The 19,354-nt window shown below is 33.4% G+C and overlaps 5 protein-coding genes and 1 long non-coding RNA gene across 9 annotated transcripts; 3 read left to right on the forward strand and 3 right to left on the reverse strand.

Moving 5' to 3' along the window:
• LOC139904908 (uncharacterized) lies at positions 1-802 on the reverse strand. The gene is made up of 2 exons (XR_011779177.1): positions 666-802; positions 1-607 (listed from the first exon to the last, which is right to left on the reverse strand). It is a non-coding gene; the product is annotated as an uncharacterized lncRNA (long non-coding RNA).
• Positions 467-7,696, forward strand: LOC121114258 (uncharacterized). Of its 4 annotated transcripts, none has more exons than XM_071886970.1 (6): positions 467-913; positions 1,122-1,492; positions 1,595-1,740; positions 5,519-5,772; positions 5,829-6,040; positions 6,108-7,590. In XM_071886970.1, the coding sequence occupies exons 3-6, from the start codon at positions 1,731-1,733 to the stop codon at positions 7,417-7,419; spliced, it is 1,788 nt and encodes a 595-aa protein (XP_071743071.1). In that variant the 5' UTR covers positions 467-913; positions 1,122-1,492; positions 1,595-1,730; the 3' UTR covers positions 7,420-7,590. The 4 variants fall into 4 exon arrangements, with proteins under 4 accessions (XP_071743071.1, XP_071743072.1, XP_040564104.1 ...); XM_071886971.1 differs by having other exon boundaries at positions 605-913; positions 1,122-1,173; XM_040708170.2 differs by having other exon boundaries at positions 605-1,492.
• Positions 7,445-8,456, reverse strand: RNASEK (Ribonuclease kappa). Its single transcript, XM_040708176.2, has 3 exons — positions 8,181-8,456; positions 7,940-8,059; positions 7,445-7,872 (listed from the first exon to the last, which is right to left on the reverse strand). The coding sequence occupies exons 1-3, from the start codon at positions 8,247-8,249 to the stop codon at positions 7,771-7,773; spliced, it is 291 nt and encodes a 96-aa protein (XP_040564110.1). The 5' UTR covers positions 8,250-8,456; the 3' UTR covers positions 7,445-7,770.
• Positions 8,457-9,204: 748 nt separating this feature from the next.
• Positions 9,205-11,039, forward strand: Alg11 (ALG11 alpha-1,2-mannosyltransferase). The gene is made up of 2 exons (XM_040708172.2): positions 9,205-10,404; positions 10,480-11,039. Exons 1-2 carry the CDS (start codon positions 9,252-9,254, stop codon positions 10,755-10,757), a joined length of 1,431 nt encoding a protein of 476 aa, XP_040564106.1. The 5' UTR covers positions 9,205-9,251; the 3' UTR covers positions 10,758-11,039.
• On the reverse strand, positions 10,950-14,575 carry LOC121114260 (uncharacterized). Its single transcript, XM_040708173.2, has 3 exons — positions 12,969-14,575; positions 12,750-12,838; positions 10,950-12,010 (listed from the first exon to the last, which is right to left on the reverse strand). The coding sequence occupies exons 1-3, from the start codon at positions 13,150-13,152 to the stop codon at positions 11,072-11,074; spliced, it is 1,212 nt and encodes a 403-aa protein (XP_040564107.1). The 5' UTR covers positions 13,153-14,575; the 3' UTR covers positions 10,950-11,071.
• LOC121114262 (guanine nucleotide-binding protein subunit beta-1) lies at positions 14,537-16,733 on the forward strand. The gene has a single exon (XM_040708175.2). The coding sequence runs from the start codon at positions 15,092-15,094 to the stop codon at positions 16,115-16,117; it is 1,026 nt and encodes a 341-aa protein (XP_040564109.1). The 5' UTR covers positions 14,537-15,091; the 3' UTR covers positions 16,118-16,733.
• Positions 16,734-19,354: the final 2,621 nt, after the last annotated feature.

A 19,354-nucleotide genomic window follows, 5' to 3' on the forward strand; every position in this document is an offset into this window, starting at 1 on the left:
TCATTTTCATCTATTAAAATAACATGGTTATTATGTATTTATGATTAATATAACTGTGGGCATTTGAACTTTATAATGTGCCTTATAATACTTATATTTTGGTAATTTGTAATGATATAGTCAAAAACTACACTATTAATATATGGATCCTCCATGGAATATTAAACTATTTGCATGATCCTCATCCCAAGTACTGTAAATCCTTCTTCATCTTCTTCATCTAAAATTATTCATTAATTTTTTGGTTGCAAGTTGTACAATTTGCTTATACAAGTTGTAACTTGTACAAAATCGCAACTTGTACACAACACAGCGAATACAAATGTTTTTAGTTTTGACTCTAGTTGATTGATTCTTAGCTTGTTATCTATTGAAAATAATACATTGGAGAGGTTATGTTGAATAAAGCTTTCATCTCTCCATATATCATTTGATTCATTAGCATTCTTATTTTTTAATTATATTTACTGTCGAAGATACCAAGTTGGTTCTTCAAATCAGCGTTGGTTCATAGCACTAAACTGTTGTGTCTATGACAAGGTTAAGAGACACAATCTATTTTTGGATTCCAGGAATCCAGAGCAACCGAGAGAGACTATAAGAATACCTGGAAGAATATTGAAGGATTGGTTTAATAGGAACACATGTATATTCTTATTAGATACATTAATCAACACTACCAGTCCATACATACAAGTCCATGAAGAACCATGCCAGAGATCTTGGGTTTCATATTAGACTGTCCAGAGAGCTATAAAAAAGGGGGTGGAGAGGCCACTTTTGATACCAAAAATGAAAGAACCCCATCTCCTCCCGTTGCAAGCCTCAGAGCTCAGACAATAATATATTTATAGTAACTGCTATGTTATGTTCAGAAATCATGTAACTCGCTGAACTGATGTTCACGCACCAGGTAAAAAAAAATAACACTGGGCTACTAGCTTACCTTCTGGGTGGGCTGGAAAAAGTTAGATCATTGAAATAAGATAGAAACAGATTAACTTACATAGTTATAACTTGTATTTTTGCATTTTCTTCTGATGATACATCTTCAACTATTACCATTTTAATTTTTGTTATTGTTTTTTCATGTCCGAAATGCTTACGATTTACAACTCTAGTAATCACTTACTTAGAACCTTGTATGAAAATGGAAAACATTGTCAAAAATAGGTAAATCGCTATTTTTTTGGTTGCTACTAAAATTATAAGTGATTGTGTTAGATATAAAAGTTATTTCTTGTCAATAACCAACGTTATTCCACATGCAACATTAAATTGAACTTTAGTACTTCTCAATGGAGTGGAACTCATTTGTCATTGTCGGCTATTGATCCAAATGCATCAATGATTAATTGACTTGTATCTGAATTTGAAGGACTACTGTTTTATGAAAGAAAGCCCGCTCGAGGGAGGTATTTCTAGAGAAATTACTCCCCACTCTTATTTGATTGTAACTTGCAAGTACTGTCGGCTACTACAACTAACTGAAGTAGGCAATTGCTTGTATTTATCCCATTCTTGGCTATGTATCAAGATTGTATATATACCCGTTTTACTCACTCCCATGTTGTTCTTCATCCTTTTGTTCTAGCCTCTTAGCAGGAGATACGTGGAGCCTTACTTACTTGCATATATTCTGGAATTACATATGGTCTATGGGATATAAGTAACAAAGACATATAAAGAGCTCTTTCCATCTAAATTCCTTCTGTAATATATTCATCATTATGTCGAGAGGTAAGATTGCATTTTAAAGTCATCAGAGGTGAGTGACTTACATAATATGTGAATAATATAGTGATTAATTATTAAGATAAATGAAATTGGCAATATTTATTAAATAATAATAATTAACTATTACTTTGACTCTATCTGATGAACGAATCAAGATAATTATAAGTCTCTCTTGAGTATTAAGAATATTCCTGATGACCTTAATAATACAGAAAATTAATATTTTGATGGCTTCTCAATTGAATTTGACTTTTGCTTCATGAGAAGAGTGCCAGTTAGTAGTTACTCTTGAGTTCTGCGAAAAACCTTTTCTGAGCAATATTCTTATTATGACCATATAAAATGATTTGAATCTGATTTTCCACTGAATATTCCTGATTCATTAATGATCAAATATTCTATGTCTGTAAATATTTCAATATACTATAAATGTACCTAAATATAGCAACGTTATTAATAAAATATGACATAAAATTAATTGACGTGCTCATTTCATTTTGAATTATTACTATAATAACACCATAAATTGCAATAAACTTGGGCGTTGACTTCTACGATGGTTGATGACTGATTAGTGATTAGTGCCCATATTAGACTAAAAATTATATGAGTTATGTCAGCTTGGATTGTCAAAAAGTTTTCATGCTTTAGTCTCTCCAAAAAGTCAAATTAATCCCACCTCTGAGGATATTGATACAAAATACCTTTAATAGCAACTTATAACTAGTTGATATTGCAATGCAATTGTAATAAATTATCCCTTTTTTAAACAGTCAATTTTAGTTTACATGCAATTATTTTCTGATAAAGATAATGTTTGTAATTCAAGATACATTTAAATCCGTACTACCATACGCGTAAATCCCTTGAGGACATGTCATCTCTGTCCCTATAGATAAATTTATTTGAAAAATCATTCTTAAAAGATAACCTCATTTTATTCCCTGGTTCCCTCAGGAATTATTATCTAAAGTTTTACCGTTAATATTACCCGGTGGCCACTGGTCATCCCAACTATGAAATAATTAATCATGAGATTTTCGCCTCTTTATACTAGGTACTTAATATTTGTAATTAATTATATATTTACAAATGATTGAACTGTAGCCCCTCTTGAACTTATGTATGTATAATGTTAATTTAGATATTTGTAATTTTTGTCAAAAGTTCAGATATATTATCATTAGGCTATTGAACAGGCATTTAATTGAATTTCAGTCAGTACATTATTTAATTATTAAATGATTCATTTAAAGCTGACTCAAGATACAAGTTTGATGTATATTAGAAATGAAATTTTGTATCTGTATGAGTTCTGATGCTTTAAAGATGAAGAAAGTGCATTTTAATGAACATTTGATCACCGATATATTGTAAACCAAAGTAATGATAGGAACTCGGTGCGAGTGGTCCATTAAAATCTGAACACTTTGAATTTTAAACTTTAACAAGATATAATTTATTAATTAACAATAGAATTTCAATACAAATAATACTATAAATAGATGTGTGTCTGAGCTCTCTAAATCATTGATGTCTTAGCGGTAATGATGGCTTCCGGCGGTGGGAGGGGGGAAGGCCTGGCACCCGCTCCGGATGTATTCCTCTGGCATGGTGTCTCATTGCTGGCTGACAGTGGCTTTGCAGGCCTCAGTGTTTGAATGACGAACCCTGCTGGCCTTCACCTCGACTTTCACCCAAAAGATGTTGTCGAGGGGGTATGCATCAGGGCTGTAGGGGGGTGGCAAAAGTGTCAAAAAAAGAGTTCAAAAGAGTCTTACAATAGAGGAGATAATTTTCTTTCATTATTGGTGTAAAAAGTGGATTCTCCATCTTCACAAGGCTCTTTCCATACTCTTTTTTTATAGCTCTCTGGACAGCCTGGTGTGAACCCCCGATATATCTTGTATGGGCCCTCATTGACTTGAGGGAATTGGCCTGTGCTGTTTTGTTTAGCACCTTCGGATCCAGTTTGACCTTCTTGACAGAGCCCTTCTTCCTCTCCTACGTTTAGGACTTGCTGACGATGTAACGGTGGTGTTGGATACGCCCAAATGCTTGAAGTGCTCGAATGGAAATTCGTCAATCCCTTTCCAGTGTCATTTTCTCGACATATACGTAAGTTAGAGAGCTCATTTTTGTTTTTTTTTTGTAATTAATTGCTTATGGTTTAGTACATATATCGAAATATGAATTAATTTTAACAACTCAATCTTCATTAATTAGTAAGTCTTCAGATTTCAATGGACCATCCGGTATGATACAACATTAGAAAGCTATTACTTAGCTTAACATAACTTATTTTATAATTTTTGTTATATAAAAAAACCAAGATCTTAAATTGACCAATTCATGGAATTATGAGTAATGACTAATTGTCATTAAAATTCCATCAATTTAGTCCTTTTGCCGTTAAAAAAAAGTACTTTGGTAATGTTAATGGTGGGATTTATACCAATCACAACTTTAATTATATACCTAGTATTTATTTTACTTTTATTATATTTTCATACAAAAAGGATATTTTCGATGAAACCTTTTTTTACTATATAAATTAAGTTATGATTTGTATGAATCACACCACTATTTCTAATCCCATGAATTCCACTTTACAGTTTTTTTTTTTAAAGTTTATAAAAAAATTAAAGACCTTGAGAATTTTAAGGTCATGGTTTATTTTTCTTTTATATAATATACATGTAGCGATTTCCTATACCGGTAAATAATATCGGTTCTCCCCTTAAGGACTTTAGCGTTTAATAATTATATTTGTAGATTTTACTAGAATAAAGTTTTATTAATCTAAGGGAGTAAATTTCTTATTGAAACTGCCAAACTGGGGACTCCGACGTAATGGCTAGAAGAGACCGAGTTGTAGAAGTCCCTCAAGTGGCAGAGCAAGTTAAAATTATCCCGTTGTGGCTGGACAACCCAAATTCCTGGTTTCGCCGACTTGAAGCTCAATACCCATTGTGTAAGGTCTCAGAAGAGACTGAAAAATGTTACCAGTTCGGCAGTTTCAATAAGAACTCTTACTTCCTTAGATTAATAAAACTGATCCACTTTATTCTAGTAAAATCTACAAATATAATTATTAAAAGCTAAAGTCCTTAAGGGGAGGACCGGTGTAGCTAATCCCTACATATATAACAAAAATTATTACAAGTTTTGTTAAACTAACTGATAGCTTTTTAATGATGTATTACATTTGCCTATAAGTGCTTTGGTTTATGATATATTGCTAATTCATATTTTCATTTATAAGCTGGTGTACCGTCAACAATACCACATACCAATTTTTAGTCAAATCTGCGTCCTCGTGAAAATTTCTCAAAGGAATAACCTTAAGTTATATGATAGAAGGGTTTGATTTATAGAATTTTGGTCTACAAAAATCAATTTTTAAAAGGATTCAATTTAAAAAAAATATATATAGTCAAAAATAAATGTCAAAATCGCTTATATAGTCATTTTTTATGTATTTGGCCTCCGAAAAAGTAAAATGAAAAATTTAAAAAGCTAAAGCATCTGTTTGGCTAACATGTACCTCAGTTTTGGTCTATATGATTATTAATATAAATATCTTGCATTTTAAAGTAATTTAACATATTTTCAATAATTATTGATCAAACAAATATGTATAATGCATACTTCACAGTTAGTTTTGAAGAGGATGATAGTATTTACGTAATGCTGTAAAAAAATTATAAACCAGAATGTTGTTTTGTTGTATGTTTAACCAGAACCTGTGATGCATTTTTTTAAATTAATTTATTTTTAGGTGATTCGAATGAACAACTTTGTCCTCCATTAAAACTCCAACATTTGGCAAGCATCGTCTTAGAAGCTTTAATCAGAAAGAATTCCGATATAATAAAAGATCCTTCATGCTCAGAATGCTCCGCTCTTTCTACAAACCAACTGCCCAAAGCCCATGCCTTGAGAAATTATGTATCAAAAATACCTTCTCCCATTGTCTCGGACATATTAAATAGGATTCTTAATTATCGAGGTGAACCTTCGGATCCTAGAAAGGTATATCATGGATAAGAATAAATGCAGATTGATTATTCAGTATTTGTACTTTTTAGGCATCTCCTATGGATATTTTTATACTGATACATTCATCGCTCCAAAAGTTTGTTTATCCCAAACTTCCAGATCATGCAAAGAGGTACCCAATACCAAATACACAAAAATCTATTCTTGAATCAATTCATCGATGCAAGTTCCTAGAAGTATTAGATCTTAGTGGAATGGATGATCATGCAACGCCACTTGATTATAATGACTTTCAAAATAGGTAATCATTTATTGTACGTATTTAATTAACTATTATCCACTGAATAAGCAAACTTTTGTCCAAATAGCTCTGATTGCAAGGAACATTATTTATACGTTTTGGAAGACTCTATTTATCACTTGGAGCATCTTGTCATTTTAAACATTGGGAATTTTATCACAAATTCTATATGCAAAGCTATAAGTGAAACTTGCTCAAATCTAAGGGAACTTCGATTTTGTGGACCATGTAAAGTGAGTGATTTAGGTCTTAGATATATTGCTGGAACGAATTTAACAATTGGATCTCGACGAAGACGGATCGGTCATCTCTCTGATGAAGAATTACCTTATGTTACAACGAAGCCAATCAGCGGTTGTTTCAAGTTGAGAATACTCAGCTTGATGGATGTGGAAAAAATTTCATTACATACAATCTCCTTGCTCTTAATACATTTACCTGAGTTATTAGTCCTAGAACACAATCATTTATTGGAAGCCATATGGCTCATGAATAAGACTGGAATGTCTGATTCGAAAATAACTTTTAAACTCTTAAGCTATGAAGGTCGCGGTCCTGCTCAATGTAATCCAGAATATTTTGCTGCCTTTACAAAGTTATGTCCCAACATTGAGAGTCTACGCCTATGTATGACTTTTTCAGATACATTCATTTCACTCTTCTGGTTTCGACGTTTAAGACAGCTCTCCATATTTCGCGTTTCCTCCGTCGATAATTTAGATACAACTTTAACTTTAATCGGTCACAACCTCCGAAAGTTGGAACTAAGGAATTGTACAGACTTTCAATCCGGCGCCGCTCTTCACATCCGTAAAAATTGCCCACAGCTACAGAGTTTAATTCTGGAGATAGACAACACAGATGCAGATAGCCATGGCTTAGAGGGAGTCTTACACGTACCCATTGGAGCAAACAATGTTATAACCTTACAAAACCATGTGCAGGACCTTCATTCAAGATTGGATCGACTTCAAGTTACAATGCTTTCCGTTATGAATAATTACGGGCCCTTAAACCAATTAGAAGAACTTTACCTGAAGAATTTAAGCATGGGAAGTCTCCTAATCATCCTACCCTTTGCTCCTAATCTCCGAACTTGTACTCTGAAATACTCAACCAGAAACGGAGAAATGGCTCCAAATTTGTCAGATTCTCTATTTTTTAAAATATTTGAAAAGAACAGGTTTGAAAAAATGGAGACCCTTTCCATATGGTGCAAGACTCTAGGAGTTCGTACTGCACGTTGGTTTACTGAAAACTGTTCTAATCTAAAAACTTTAAAGAACCTTAGCTTTTGGGACATTGACTTGGATGAACAGGTACAGTTATGGAAGGAAGGGAGGCAAAGAAAGCCCATTCCGGTGGAGATAGACTTTTGAGGCTACATGTAGAAGTTTCATTAAATCTTTTTTGTCATTTTTATTATACCAACTGTTTTAAAACTCGTCAAATTCATTTTCTTCCGTATTAGAAAAATCCATATTTTTGGCGGTCATTTAGAAAACATTGAGGAATAAATAACTATAAATTGAATAGAATTACAATTAAAACAGTCGAGCCCATTCATTACTACTCTGTATTAATGATTAAATAACGGAATGTGTGTCTAATAAATTATTTACAAGTTAAATGAAATAAATAATTGGATAAAAGTTATGAATGGGCGAAAGAGATAGAGAAGGAAATAAACGAAATATTTGGGGGAAAAAAATTTGAAATTTGAGAAATTTCTAAACACTATATGTAGAACGATTGTTCATCCAAAACTGTTGTACAGATACACAGAATGTAACAAGGTATAAGAGAGCAGCAATCCAGCAATTGATGGCACTCTGCAAAGGACAACAGAGTATTAAATTAGTTAGTTATTACTTATTATTTAATATATATAGGACTTACCTGATGGTATTGGATATTCATATCCGTAACAAAGGCCTCCTCACTATCATAGTGATCCTTGAGAGGAAGATCCTCCACGAGTGCAACGCTGTTCGTGTAGAAGAAAACCCCCATCAACGTCTGAGGAAAGAAACAATAGAATGAGTAACCGCATTTTAATCAATCTGGGCTTTTAGAACAAAGTGGAAGAAACTCCTCCTTGGGCTTAGGCCTTAAGTCACTCCCCCTCCTTAGTCCTTACCAACTGAACAATGCCCCAAACACTGAGTACAGCCCCAAATAGGGATAATTTAGGACCACACAATGGCATTCTCTGCTTAGTTTCTCCTTCAGTTGTCTAACACGGAATCGGATGACAAGCACTTTGACTCCCTACTATTTAATTAGTATTATTAAGAGGAGTGAATAATATTAATATCAAATATGTCATATGATGATTGCTCCTCTTCTTTCCTACTAGGAGCAATTCTATGTTCTAGCCTTCTAGCAGCTAACTCTGCTCCTGCATTAAGCTAATAGCTGCTTTATGTTAAAAGAACACATTTATTAACTAAATCTCTTCTTCTTTTTTGTGACGTCATGAGACGCATTTGTTGGGGTAAATATAATAGATAAAAAGTAAGAAAATATACTGATTTAAAAGTAGTTTTTTTTTTCGTGATTAATTCTTTATTTATCAATGCTATATTTCGATTGTTCAATGATTATTCATCGTTATACTCCTTCATTTAGGGTCCCAACGACGTCATTAATTATGCTCGTAAATTGTTGGTGACTAACTTTGTTATAATTATAGCTGCTCCTTTTTTCTCATTCTCCAGTTAGCATTGACGTTGATATTAGATATGATATAAAAATATGTGGTCACAGTGAGGGGAAAGGTAAAAAATAACTCAACCTCAAAGAGAAGAAATTGAAAGACAAGGCTCTTTCATCTAATAATTAATTAATAATGTAAATAGACATAATTATAATTATTATTCTGGTAATAAGATCATTTATATAGCATCCTGATCTCAGTTATGTTTTTTATTAAGTACATAATATATGTAGTAATATCATTAATTTGATTGATAATGAAAATTTCCTTGAAATGAAGGATGAAATACACTTATATATAATTTGAAACTGCAGCAGTGACTTGAAACGCGAGTAAAAATAAGTAATATAGGTACTATTTTTTTAAGTAACAAAGGTTTCGTGATTAAAGTAAGTATTTCCTCAAAAGTGTATTTATTGTTTTGATGACGAAGAATTGAGGGATTATTGTCACAAATATAAATAAAATACAAAGTAATGTTATGTGAACGCAATGTTTATGTGGAACTTATTAACATTGGTTCTGATTTCTCCAATTGTATTCGTATTTGGAGTATATTTCTACTATGTTTTTAAGAGGAAGAGTATGCACCGCCCTGGCACGGTTGCATTTTTCCATCCCTACTGCGATGCGGGTGGTGGAGGGGAGAGAGTGTTGTGGGCTGCCATTCTTGCGATTCGAAAGCGCTATCCGGCCTATAAAATGATTGTGTATACCGGAGATGTCTCTTCCCATCCTGAAGCCATTCTTAAGAAGGCAGAGAAACGCTTCAATCTCCCTTTGGATTTCTCCATTAGTGGAGATGACCCGGAACTTACATTTGTCTATTTGCATCGTCGTACATTAGTCGAAGCCTCTAACTATCCCGTTTTCACCCTTCTGGGCCAAAGTCTGGGATCCGTACTTCTCGCCCTTGAAGCTCTCCACTCACAGAGTGTGGGTTTCCCAGAAATCTTTATTGATACAATGGGTTATGCCTTCACCCTTCCTATTTTTAAATACTTGGGTGGGTCCAAAACTGCTGCATACGTTCATTATCCTACAATTAGTACGGATATGTTGGAGAAAGTCCGTCTTCGTCGACCTGGATATAACAACTCTCGATACATTGCACAAAATCTATGGGTCAGCAAAGCCAAAACAGCGTATTATAAGACTTTTGCCTATCTTTATGGATTGACGGGTAGGTTTGGATCCATGGTGACAATGGTTAACTCCTCTTGGACGGAAGAGCATATTAAGTCTATTTGGAAAACGAATGTACATCGAATCTATCCCCCATGTGACGTTGAAGACTTTTCAAATATATCCATAATGCCGGATTCAGAAAAAATAAATAAAACAATATTATCTGTGGGACAGTTTCGCCCGGAAAAGGATCACGCTCTTCAAATTCGTTCCATGTTTGAATTGAGACAAATTCTCAAAGAAGAGGAATGGCAAAAAGTGAGACTCTTGATTATTGGTGGGTGTCGAAATGAGGAAGATGAGGCACGAGTTCAAGATTTGAAGGATTTATGCAAACATTTGGCTGTTGAAAGTAATGTGGAATTCAAAGTGAATCTCCCTTTCCACGATCTGAAAAAAGAAATGCAGAAGGCTACCATTGGTATTCATACGATGTGGAACGAACATTTTGGTATAGGTACAGTATTTGGATTTATCACTTATACTATATTTATTAAAGTTACAACTCTAACGTATTTTTACTTTTATTTAGCCGTTGTAGAAATGTTGGCTGCTGGATTGGTGACGTTGGCTCATAGATCAGGAGGTCCTTTAATGGATATAATCATTGAAGATGATAACTCTCGCAATGGCTTTTTAGCCGTCCACGATGAGGAGTACGCCTCTACAATAGCGCTGATCCTCAATTCAAGTGACGAGTTTCGTGACCTTATAAGAGAGCGTGCAAGATCTTCAGTGTCACGATTTTCCGACGAAGAATTTAAAATCAGCTGGCTCAGAGCCGTTGCTCCGCTCTTCATATCAATTTGAAAATTCACTCTTTCCGTGTCATACTTATGTTTGTTATACACTTTTATTGTTGTTTGTTAATTTGGGCATAGTGTTATTTGAATATAAATATTTTATAGCTACCATAATTTATTATATAAAAAAATACAAGTTACTTCTTCATGGTATGGCGGTTGGGAGCTAAAATAATTTAATATTTAATTCTTACAAATATGAGTTCAATATCATAATATATATATTTTTTTCATAGATTTGTATTAAAGCATAAAATTAACTTCAAGACAATATAACTTTTCATTAGCACTTTTCCTCTGATGATCGTCCCATCATTGTAATTATAAGATTTGTTCTCTTGATTTTCTAATTATATTTAGTTTTCTACTAACTTCTTCGGATAAAAGTTTATCTATATAGTTCTTAATTCTTTCAGCGTTTTGATTATGTTCACAACTCTCATGGGAGCATATCATATGATCACTAGCAAGTCTTTCATTCTCATGATGGAAAATATTTAAGTCGATGAGATCATTAGGAGTTAAAGTATCCGATTCATTTTTTTGTACTTCTTGTATCATACCTAGATTAAGTGTACAAACAGAGCAATTGGAAGACAAAGAATTATTTTCAGGTCGTTTCTTTTCAGAGAGCGATATTGCTCCAGAGAAAAATGCCGGACTATTACAATTTAAGGGAGGAGTTGGAGGAGGTGTTTCAATGAAACTACGATTGAGTTCAGAGCATGATGTGGCGTCTTCATTAACAATTGTATAAGTAGAAACCTCTAAGGATGACTTCATTGTCGTGTCAGAGGGTAAAACGTTAGAGAACGTTTCAAATCCTCCTTCGCACAAAAAAAGTTGAGGACAAACAGTTCCTTTCCAATCCCACTTAGAGAGTAGCTGTCTAAAATTTATTAAACCTATATTTTCCTCAAAATTCTTGCTATTTTTGTCCATTATAAATAAATATTCTAGATATTCAGGCTGATAACGAAATGGATCTATTAGCTGCATGCTGGAAGTTATACGATTAGGAGGAATATTTAGACTCTCCTCCCAGTTGACATGATTTTTCAAGTATTCCTTGGAATCTCGAATTTCACATAGCAGAAAACGTTTATTACCGATAATTTTCAATTTTTTCAATTCATCTACACTTATCTTGTTACTTGAGCTCGGCTCTTCCGTTGTGGATTCTTTCTGAATATGATTTTTATTGTGACAATACTCCTCCTGCAAAAATTCTCTTAATTTTTTAAGTTTGATAGTGGCATCCTATAAAGAGAATGGAAACATTTGTAGTAGTATTTACTTTATGCAAAGATATTAAATTCACTAGTGTATTATGATACTTGAAGAAATCATAATGCACAACTATAACAAATAATATAGAGCGTTTTCATTGTCGTAATAAATTGCATGATAATTGAAGGAGCCGCCACCTTGGGGGCACAAACTAGACATTTTTACTATATAAAATAGACAATTCTTGATTAAACTTCATTGAATGTCTTTCAAGAATATAAAAAGACTTAAAATCTGCATTGATTACTACTTGATCCCAATGATATACAGTGAAATTTGAATATAATCAATGTATTATATACTAAAAATCCCTATGAAATGTCTAAATTTGTACATTTTTTTATGTTTTTGATCGATTTGGGACGAGAAAAGTAGGATAATTAGAGAATAAGATCCTATTTTTTCCATTGTAATAGTTAATTTGTATCTAGAATTTGTCAATATAATTATATAACGATGTAACAACATATTTTGAATAGATATTAGGTCTGACTCTGTAATAGAAGGATAGATTTTTCATACAGGATAAAGGTTTATGTCTTTTTATTTGTTTCCCATTTTGACATCCAATAATTGACAATTTTCCTTCATATTTATAAAAAAGGGGATTTATTGTTGTACAACTTGATTGTTTAGGCCCCCAAAATGGCGGGCATCAACAATAGTGACAATGTATTGCGTAAACGCTCTATAACTAAACATGACCAACATTGAGTGTCATTTTTCCGCCTATCATTCCGTAGTAGAAATGCGTGTTCCTTATAAATGCTTGTATCTTCTTGAGTCGTTTGAACAATTCTAAAGGGAGGAAGGGGGAAAAGAAAAGAATTCGTGAGTAATTAGTAGAATTTACAACAATAAAATAGTGAGAGGAAAGAGGAAAAGAGATAATAGTGATAATTAATGGAATATCCATTATAATTTATACCCATGGATCTGTAGAAGTATGTATATGCCTCTTCTTTGCGATTCTCCTTCATGGATTCGTGTCCCTCATTCATCCATTTCTTGATTTCGCGACACAATCCTTTCGGATTTCCCTGTAACCCTTTTAGACAGCGAGAAGCTTCCTCATTAATCTCTTTAATGGAGCTATATTTTAAAAGCAACATTGCATTCCCCAAATACACTCAATTTCCACTCATTCGGGGCCACTAGAATCTGACGATGGCTAAGTAGTTAATTAATATTATTATAATAAGAGAACAATAAGTGCTGCTACTTATGAAACTTTTTTCAAATAAAAAATAACCTCCTGTCATTGGCCTAATTCTTTAAATATCTCCTCCAATAAAATGTTTATCTTTTCTTTTCTACTGCCTATAGCTTGACAAGATACTTTTTTTCTTCCATCTCAGCAATGCGTCTTATATTTGGGAGTACGTAACAAGTGTTCCTAATTCCTATTTTTCCTATAGCGAAAATTTACATAATTTACCTAATAGCTATAACAAAAAAAAATCAAAGAAGTAACTAATGTCCATGATGAACAAAGTGCTGATGATTATGAAATAACTCCTTATCAGAGTGAACCCAATTCCTACGTAGAGAGATATCATATTACAAATAAGCTATCTATTCTAGCAAGCCTTATTATCTAATTATCATCATGAGTCGTCCAAATATCTTAGTAATTAAACATTAAATAATTTCGTACTAACTACGGAATTCCAGCAAATATTACAAGTTGCTTCTCGTATAAGAAAATCGCTCAAGTTGCATTCTTTTCGTCTTAAAATACATTATTTAATTACCCACAACATTGGTCATACAAATCACAAACTATTAATTGATATTCTCATTCCATTTTGATCTATTAACATTATATGATATTTATGTGTAATACAACTGTAATAAATTTATTTATAATTAACTCCTACATTTTAGTAATTTGCATGAATACAAATAGTTAAAAATTATCCCATTAATATATCGATCAACTATAGAATATTCATTTATTACATAGTCCTCATCCCAAGTTGTACACTTTACTTATACAACGAACAACTTGTACAAAATTGCAACTTGTACACAACATATATAACTTTAATTTATTATATTAGTTACATTTGTTCCTATCGATTAGTTTATAATACATATCTTGTGATAAGTAAATAAACACAGTACTTCCTTTACTTACGAGCTTAAGTGAACCTTCACTCAAAGACCTGATGAAGTAGAATATATAGATTTGAATGTAGGAATTAAGAATTAAATATGTATTTATGTCTCCAACATTCAGTTATGTATTTACCAACCATGGAAGCGCAAATATTATCGCTGCAGAGTAAATATTTGCACCTTATCTGAATGAAGATATGCCACGAGAATTGTGACTCTCATGATGATTAAGATTCTTAATACGACGCAGAGAAGGGAAATTACATAATATTATATTAATTAAAAAAATAATGAAACTCGTACAGCAAAAGATCACTGATTTCATAAATTCATTTGTTGATTCAATAATATTTTGTTGTAATAATATATACACTCACACATTCATGACATCCGTGTCTAAAGGTTTTTCAAACTGACTCTGACAAATTGTATGTGTATACTCATTATTTTGAGCATTTTTAATTAGGATAAGATAGGATTAAAAATCTGTTTGGTCTCCTTCATCGTATGCCTAGGGGAAAAAGATAATTTTAATTCAAAATAAAATATGAGAGATGCGAGTAATTTAGTTCCCTTATTTAGAGTGACGTAGGGTACTGCAGAGTGTGTTTAAATGAGGAGTGAGTGAGTTTATCTGAGAGAGTGCGTGTATTTGTCCTTGAATGGGGCGTGAGTGAGGAGCAAGAAAAAGAAGGAGAAGAAAGAAAGAAAGAAGAAGAAGAAGAGAGCTGGTGGACTGGTGTGGGCTGTGTGTGTTGGTGAAGTTGGAAGAGAGAAAGATAGAGAGTGTGTATTGGGAGAGTGAGTGAGTGAGTGAGTGGGGAGTGCAGATTTGGTGAGTGCAGAGTGCTAAAAGTACAAGGTGTGGGGTGGTTGTATAGACTCTAGTATTGTGTGTCACTCCAGAGGTTGAATTGTAAGTGGAAATCCATGATGAATGATTTGGATCCCCTCCGTATGGAGGCGGAACAGTTGAAAAACGCGATCCGAGAAGCCCAAAAAAAGGTCCGAGACACAACGTTACTGAATGCAACGTCGCAGGTGGAGCCATTAGGAAGGATCCTTATGCGACTCCGAAGAACCCTGAGGGGCCATTTAGCTAAAATCTACGCCATGCATTGGGCCTATGACAGTCGCAAACTCGTGTCTGCCTCTCAAGATGGGAAATTGATAATCTGGGATAGTTACAGTGCCAACAAAGTGCATGCCATACCCCTGCGATCCTCGTGGGTCATGACCTGCGCTTACGCTCCATCAGGGAATTTCGTGGCTTGTGGAGGATTAGATAACATTTGTTCCATATACAACTTGAAGTCTCGAGAGGGAAGTGTTCGTGTGAGCCGCGAGCTACCCGGCCACACGGGTTACTTGAGCTGCTGCAGGTTTCTGGATGACAACTTGATCATAACGAGCAGCGGAGACATGACCTGCGCTCAATGGGATATTGAAACTGGGAAACAAACAACTACCTACAATGGCCATACAGGAGATGTCATGTCCTTGTCTCTCTCTCCGGATTCAAAGACTTTTGTGTCTGGTGCTTGTGATGCATCTGCTAAACTCTGGGACGTTCGAGATGGAATGTGCAAGCAAACGTTTCACGGCCATGAGAGCGACATCAATGCAGTTACATTTTTTCCTCAAGGGACTGCCTTTTCTACTGGCTCTGATGACGCTACAGTTAAGCTTTATGACATCCGTTCCGACCAAGAGTTGGCACAATATTCACATGATAATATCATCTGTGGTGTGACGAGTGTGGCTTTTTCAAAGTCAGGAAGACTTCTCATGGCCGGATATGATGATTTCAATGTCAATATATGGGATACTCTCAGACTAGAACGTGTCGGTGTATTGGCTGGACATGACAATCGTGTCAGTTGCTTAGGAGTTACAGATGATGGTATGGCTGTATGCATTGGCTCGTGGGATAGCTTTTTAGGGATTTGGAACTAATTTATGGATGTCATTTCTAGTATTTACTTGTGTTTATCATCATTAGTGTGATAATTGTTCCGACAATTCTTGGATAACAGGAACATTTGGATTTATATTTTTTCAAATTAGTTACTCAGTTTTTTTTTAACTTTCTGGACATGGACTGTGCTTTAAAAAAATGATTTTTTTACACGATGAAAAAAAAAAATGTTTGTCGAAGAGCATCACAATTATAATAGTACATCTATGAAAATCTTCCACTATTGTCCGAAGGGACAAAAAGTTTATCCATCTTTCGGACTTGCCAAGACAAAGAGAAAAAAAAATCATTTCCATATGAGAGGTTAAAGCAAAAATATTATCTTCGACTTTTTATACTCATCAATAATGGTACTTTTTTCTATCTGATATACTTATCTCCTCTCCTCATAAAGTCCTACAAACTTTTTTTTAACTTAATTTTTTTTTTAAAGAACGTGGTCACAAATTTAAGTTTTATATATGAGTAACAATTTATATATAATATATCCCGTCCCGGTATCAAATCATCTACCAAAAGTTTATAAACCCTTGAAATACTATTTTAATTTATTTGATTAGATTTTAATAAAAATATTTCTATTATGTCGAAAAAGAAGTTATATGTACATACAAAAGATTAATTACGATCACTTTATTCCGGAAATGAATTTGAGTTCGGTAGGTGATATTCTCATGTCAACTACAGATATGTTCCACTCATTTGATGTCTAAAATATTCAACTTTATATTATATACAAAATTATGGCAATGAATAACAAATCATCATCATTCCCAAGCGTTTTCTCATATCACAAACTTGTAGTTCAAATGAATTTATTTATACGGGTATTTTCCATAGAAGTTTCTATACATTTAGGATTTTTGTTTACTGCTCCGGTTTTGTGAGTCTGTTATGCAACAATGATGACTGAACTGAAGTTAATTATATATGCTTTTGTGCAAAATTTTAAATGTAACGTATTTTCTGAACTGCACTTTTTGAATAGGATGGCTAAGGAGCTTTGTGTCCACATCACAACCATAATTATAAACCTTTGGGCATATGTGAAGCGAAGATGTATTTCTGACTTGGAGGTTATAATATGATGATTGAATAGCTGTTAAAAGAGATGATAGACTTAAATCCTCAATTTAAACATGCCAAACAATTAACATTTTCAGTGTGTCTATGACTTACATGATTGGTTGCACTTACCGCGATTTTAATTTTTGTACGCGTCTTGAAAAAGGTAGATGTTCCCTTGTTTTTGGGAATTTGTATTAGTCCAACAAGATTGTAGTCTAGTTATGTTGTTAATATTAAATAATTTATTAGTTAAAATTACATTTGAAAACTGTATACCCAACATTGATATCAGTGACACGGTTTACTCTACAACTTTATCTGTTTCATACAGTACAAGTATAATCGGGAGTCAATAAGATACCCAAATCTAATATGATGCTGTACCGATAATTCAACCGGGGGAAAAAAATAGAAAACGTAGTCTGAAAAATCTAAAATGATAGAACGAACATAAAAAAAAATCCGTCTCTTTAAAAAAAAAAGTAATGCTATTATTTATTTTCTACGTGTCAATTATTTAATATACGACATCTCGAGCAGGATTTCGACTCTACGTGTCTCTAAATATATTGTAAAGTACAATAGTCCAAATCAGGATTCTAAAGGTGGGTTCACAGATGTGCGTACGCACGTAAGCCGGAAACATATAGGTCACTAAAATACCTATATTCCTAGAAAATTAGAATATTTGAGAGAAACAACTTCAATTTTGTCCGGATAATAATAAAGCAAATTTTATTTGGATGTGAGACGATTCTTCATTCTTGAGTGTTACTACTTGTTCTAAAAAATAACAATGTAGCTACCAGTGTGTGTTTGTAGCTAAAGTTCAGTAAGTCATATTAAAAAAATAAAAGCAGAATACACATATATGAGGTTGTAAATCATAATCAATTTTTAGTGTGCGAGTTTATTTGCAATTGGTAACCTGAACAATGTTTTATTTTCTCAAGACTTTATCATTATTCTTGCATTCCTGAGAAGAAAACATTTAATATTGAGTAACTACGTGTGATTCTGCTTATAAAAAAACGCAGAGTAACACTGATGATCTGTTGGAGAGTTATTTTCTATATAAATTATTGGCGGTAGTACCCGGCATTGCCCGGAGTAATTAGGCATCGGCTAAGAAACAAATTTTGTTTAATAATATAGAAGATAACTCCCTAAGAAATCCTCAGCGTTACTCTCTATTTTTATGAGTACGCTCACACGTAACTACTCAATACTTATATCAATTTATATGTATTCTCGCCTCAAGAATGAAATAATAATAAGAGTTTCATAAAAAAACTAATATAATGGAATAGAATAACTTATGAGCAAGGTTGTGCCCTTAGCGATTAAAACGGTTCCGGTTCTTGACCGCTAGAACCGGAACCGAGACTGCAATATATTCCTTATCGGTCTCGGTTCTTGTGCTTTTGTTCCTATATAGACTATATAAATGAAATAAAATATATATTATAAAAAAAATAAATTAACTTTAATCAATAAGTCAATTTTCTTAGGTTGTTTTGGATCTAGGTCCGATACTAAGCTTGTCGGGATCCTATAATATGATAATTATAATATTTCTTAAGCCAAAATTTCCCAAACTTCACTATGCTAAGCTCCACCTAAACTAATACATTTTAAACTGAGATCCCTTTTGTACGAGTTTTTGGAGACCCTGCTGGAACTTTGGATACTACGCAATCTGTATATAAGATAGCTGCTCCCCTGTGTGTTTCAAATATCATTTCCTGTGCCTGAATATTCTAGCGGCGTCCCTTGTTTTAAGTGCCTGTTACCAAAATGATCATGTATGAAAAAGAACCGATACCGAAGACTGGAACAGAGACCAAACCCGTTGAACTAAAAGAACAGAGACCGGGATCGATAGAACCGCTGAAGTTGAATCGGGCAGAGCCTTGCTGATGAGTACTTGAGTCTTTAGGGCGTTCAAAAATTTAAAAAAAAAATCATTTTAACATACCATCGTTTATATTTAATTCAAATCTTAACATATACCTGAAAATTCAAACCAATAACAAAAACAGTGCCCTTGTTGTACATGCACGCACACGCCTGCAATATTTTATTAGTACAACTACATTATTATTTCTTAAATCAAAAATATTTATATGGTTAACATCAGGGAGGAC

Source organism: Lepeophtheirus salmonis, chromosome 3 (assembly GCF_016086655.4).
Source record: "Lepeophtheirus salmonis chromosome 3, UVic_Lsal_1.4, whole genome shotgun sequence".
Taxonomy (NCBI): domain Eukaryota; kingdom Metazoa; phylum Arthropoda; class Copepoda; order Siphonostomatoida; family Caligidae; genus Lepeophtheirus; species Lepeophtheirus salmonis.

What these genes read in the sequence shown, in the direction of transcription:
- RNASEK (XM_040708176.2), bottom strand. Translation starts at nt 8,249, where the DNA reads ATGCCATTGTGTGGTCCTAAATTATCCCTATTTGGGGCTGTACTCAGT. An exon ending in TTTGGGGCATTGTTCAGTTG is followed by an intron (nt 8,060 to 8,180) that starts GTAAGGACTAAG and finishes TTCTTTCCTCAG; the next exon opens with ACGTTGATGGGGGTTTTCTT. An exon ending in TGAATATCCAATACCATCAG is followed by an intron (nt 7,873 to 7,939) that starts GTAAGTCCTATA and finishes TGTCCTTTGCAG; the next exon opens with AGTGCCATCAATTGCTGGAT.
- LOC121114262 (XM_040708175.2), top strand. Translation starts at nt 15,092, where the DNA reads ATGATGAATGATTTGGATCCCCTCCGTATGGAGGCGGAACAGTTGAAA.
- LOC121114260 (XM_040708173.2), bottom strand. Translation starts at nt 13,152, where the DNA reads ATGTTGCTTTTAAAATATAGCTCCATTAAAGAGATTAATGAGGAAGCT. An exon ending in ATACTTCTACAGATCCATGG is followed by an intron (nt 12,839 to 12,968) that starts GTATAAATTATA and finishes TCCTCCCTTTAG; the next exon opens with AATTGTTCAAACGACTCAAG. An exon ending in GCGGAAAAATGACACTCAAT is followed by an intron (nt 12,011 to 12,749) that starts GTTGGTCATGTT and finishes TTCTCTTTATAG; the next exon opens with GATGCCACTATCAAACTTAA.
- LOC121114258 (XM_040708169.2), top strand. Translation starts at nt 3,792, where the DNA reads ATGCTTGAAGTGCTCGAATGGAAATTCGTCAATCCCTTTCCAGTGTCA. An exon ending in GTCATTTTCTCGACATATAC is followed by an intron (nt 3,856 to 5,518) that starts GTAAGTTAGAGA and finishes ATTTATTTTTAG; the next exon opens with GTGATTCGAATGAACAACTT. An exon ending in TATAATGACTTTCAAAATAG is followed by an intron (nt 6,041 to 6,107) that starts GTAATCATTTAT and finishes TTGTCCAAATAG; the next exon opens with CTCTGATTGCAAGGAACATT.
- Alg11 (XM_040708172.2), top strand. Translation starts at nt 9,252, where the DNA reads ATGTTTATGTGGAACTTATTAACATTGGTTCTGATTTCTCCAATTGTA. An exon ending in GAACGAACATTTTGGTATAG is followed by an intron (nt 10,405 to 10,479) that starts GTACAGTATTTG and finishes ACTTTTATTTAG; the next exon opens with CCGTTGTAGAAATGTTGGCT.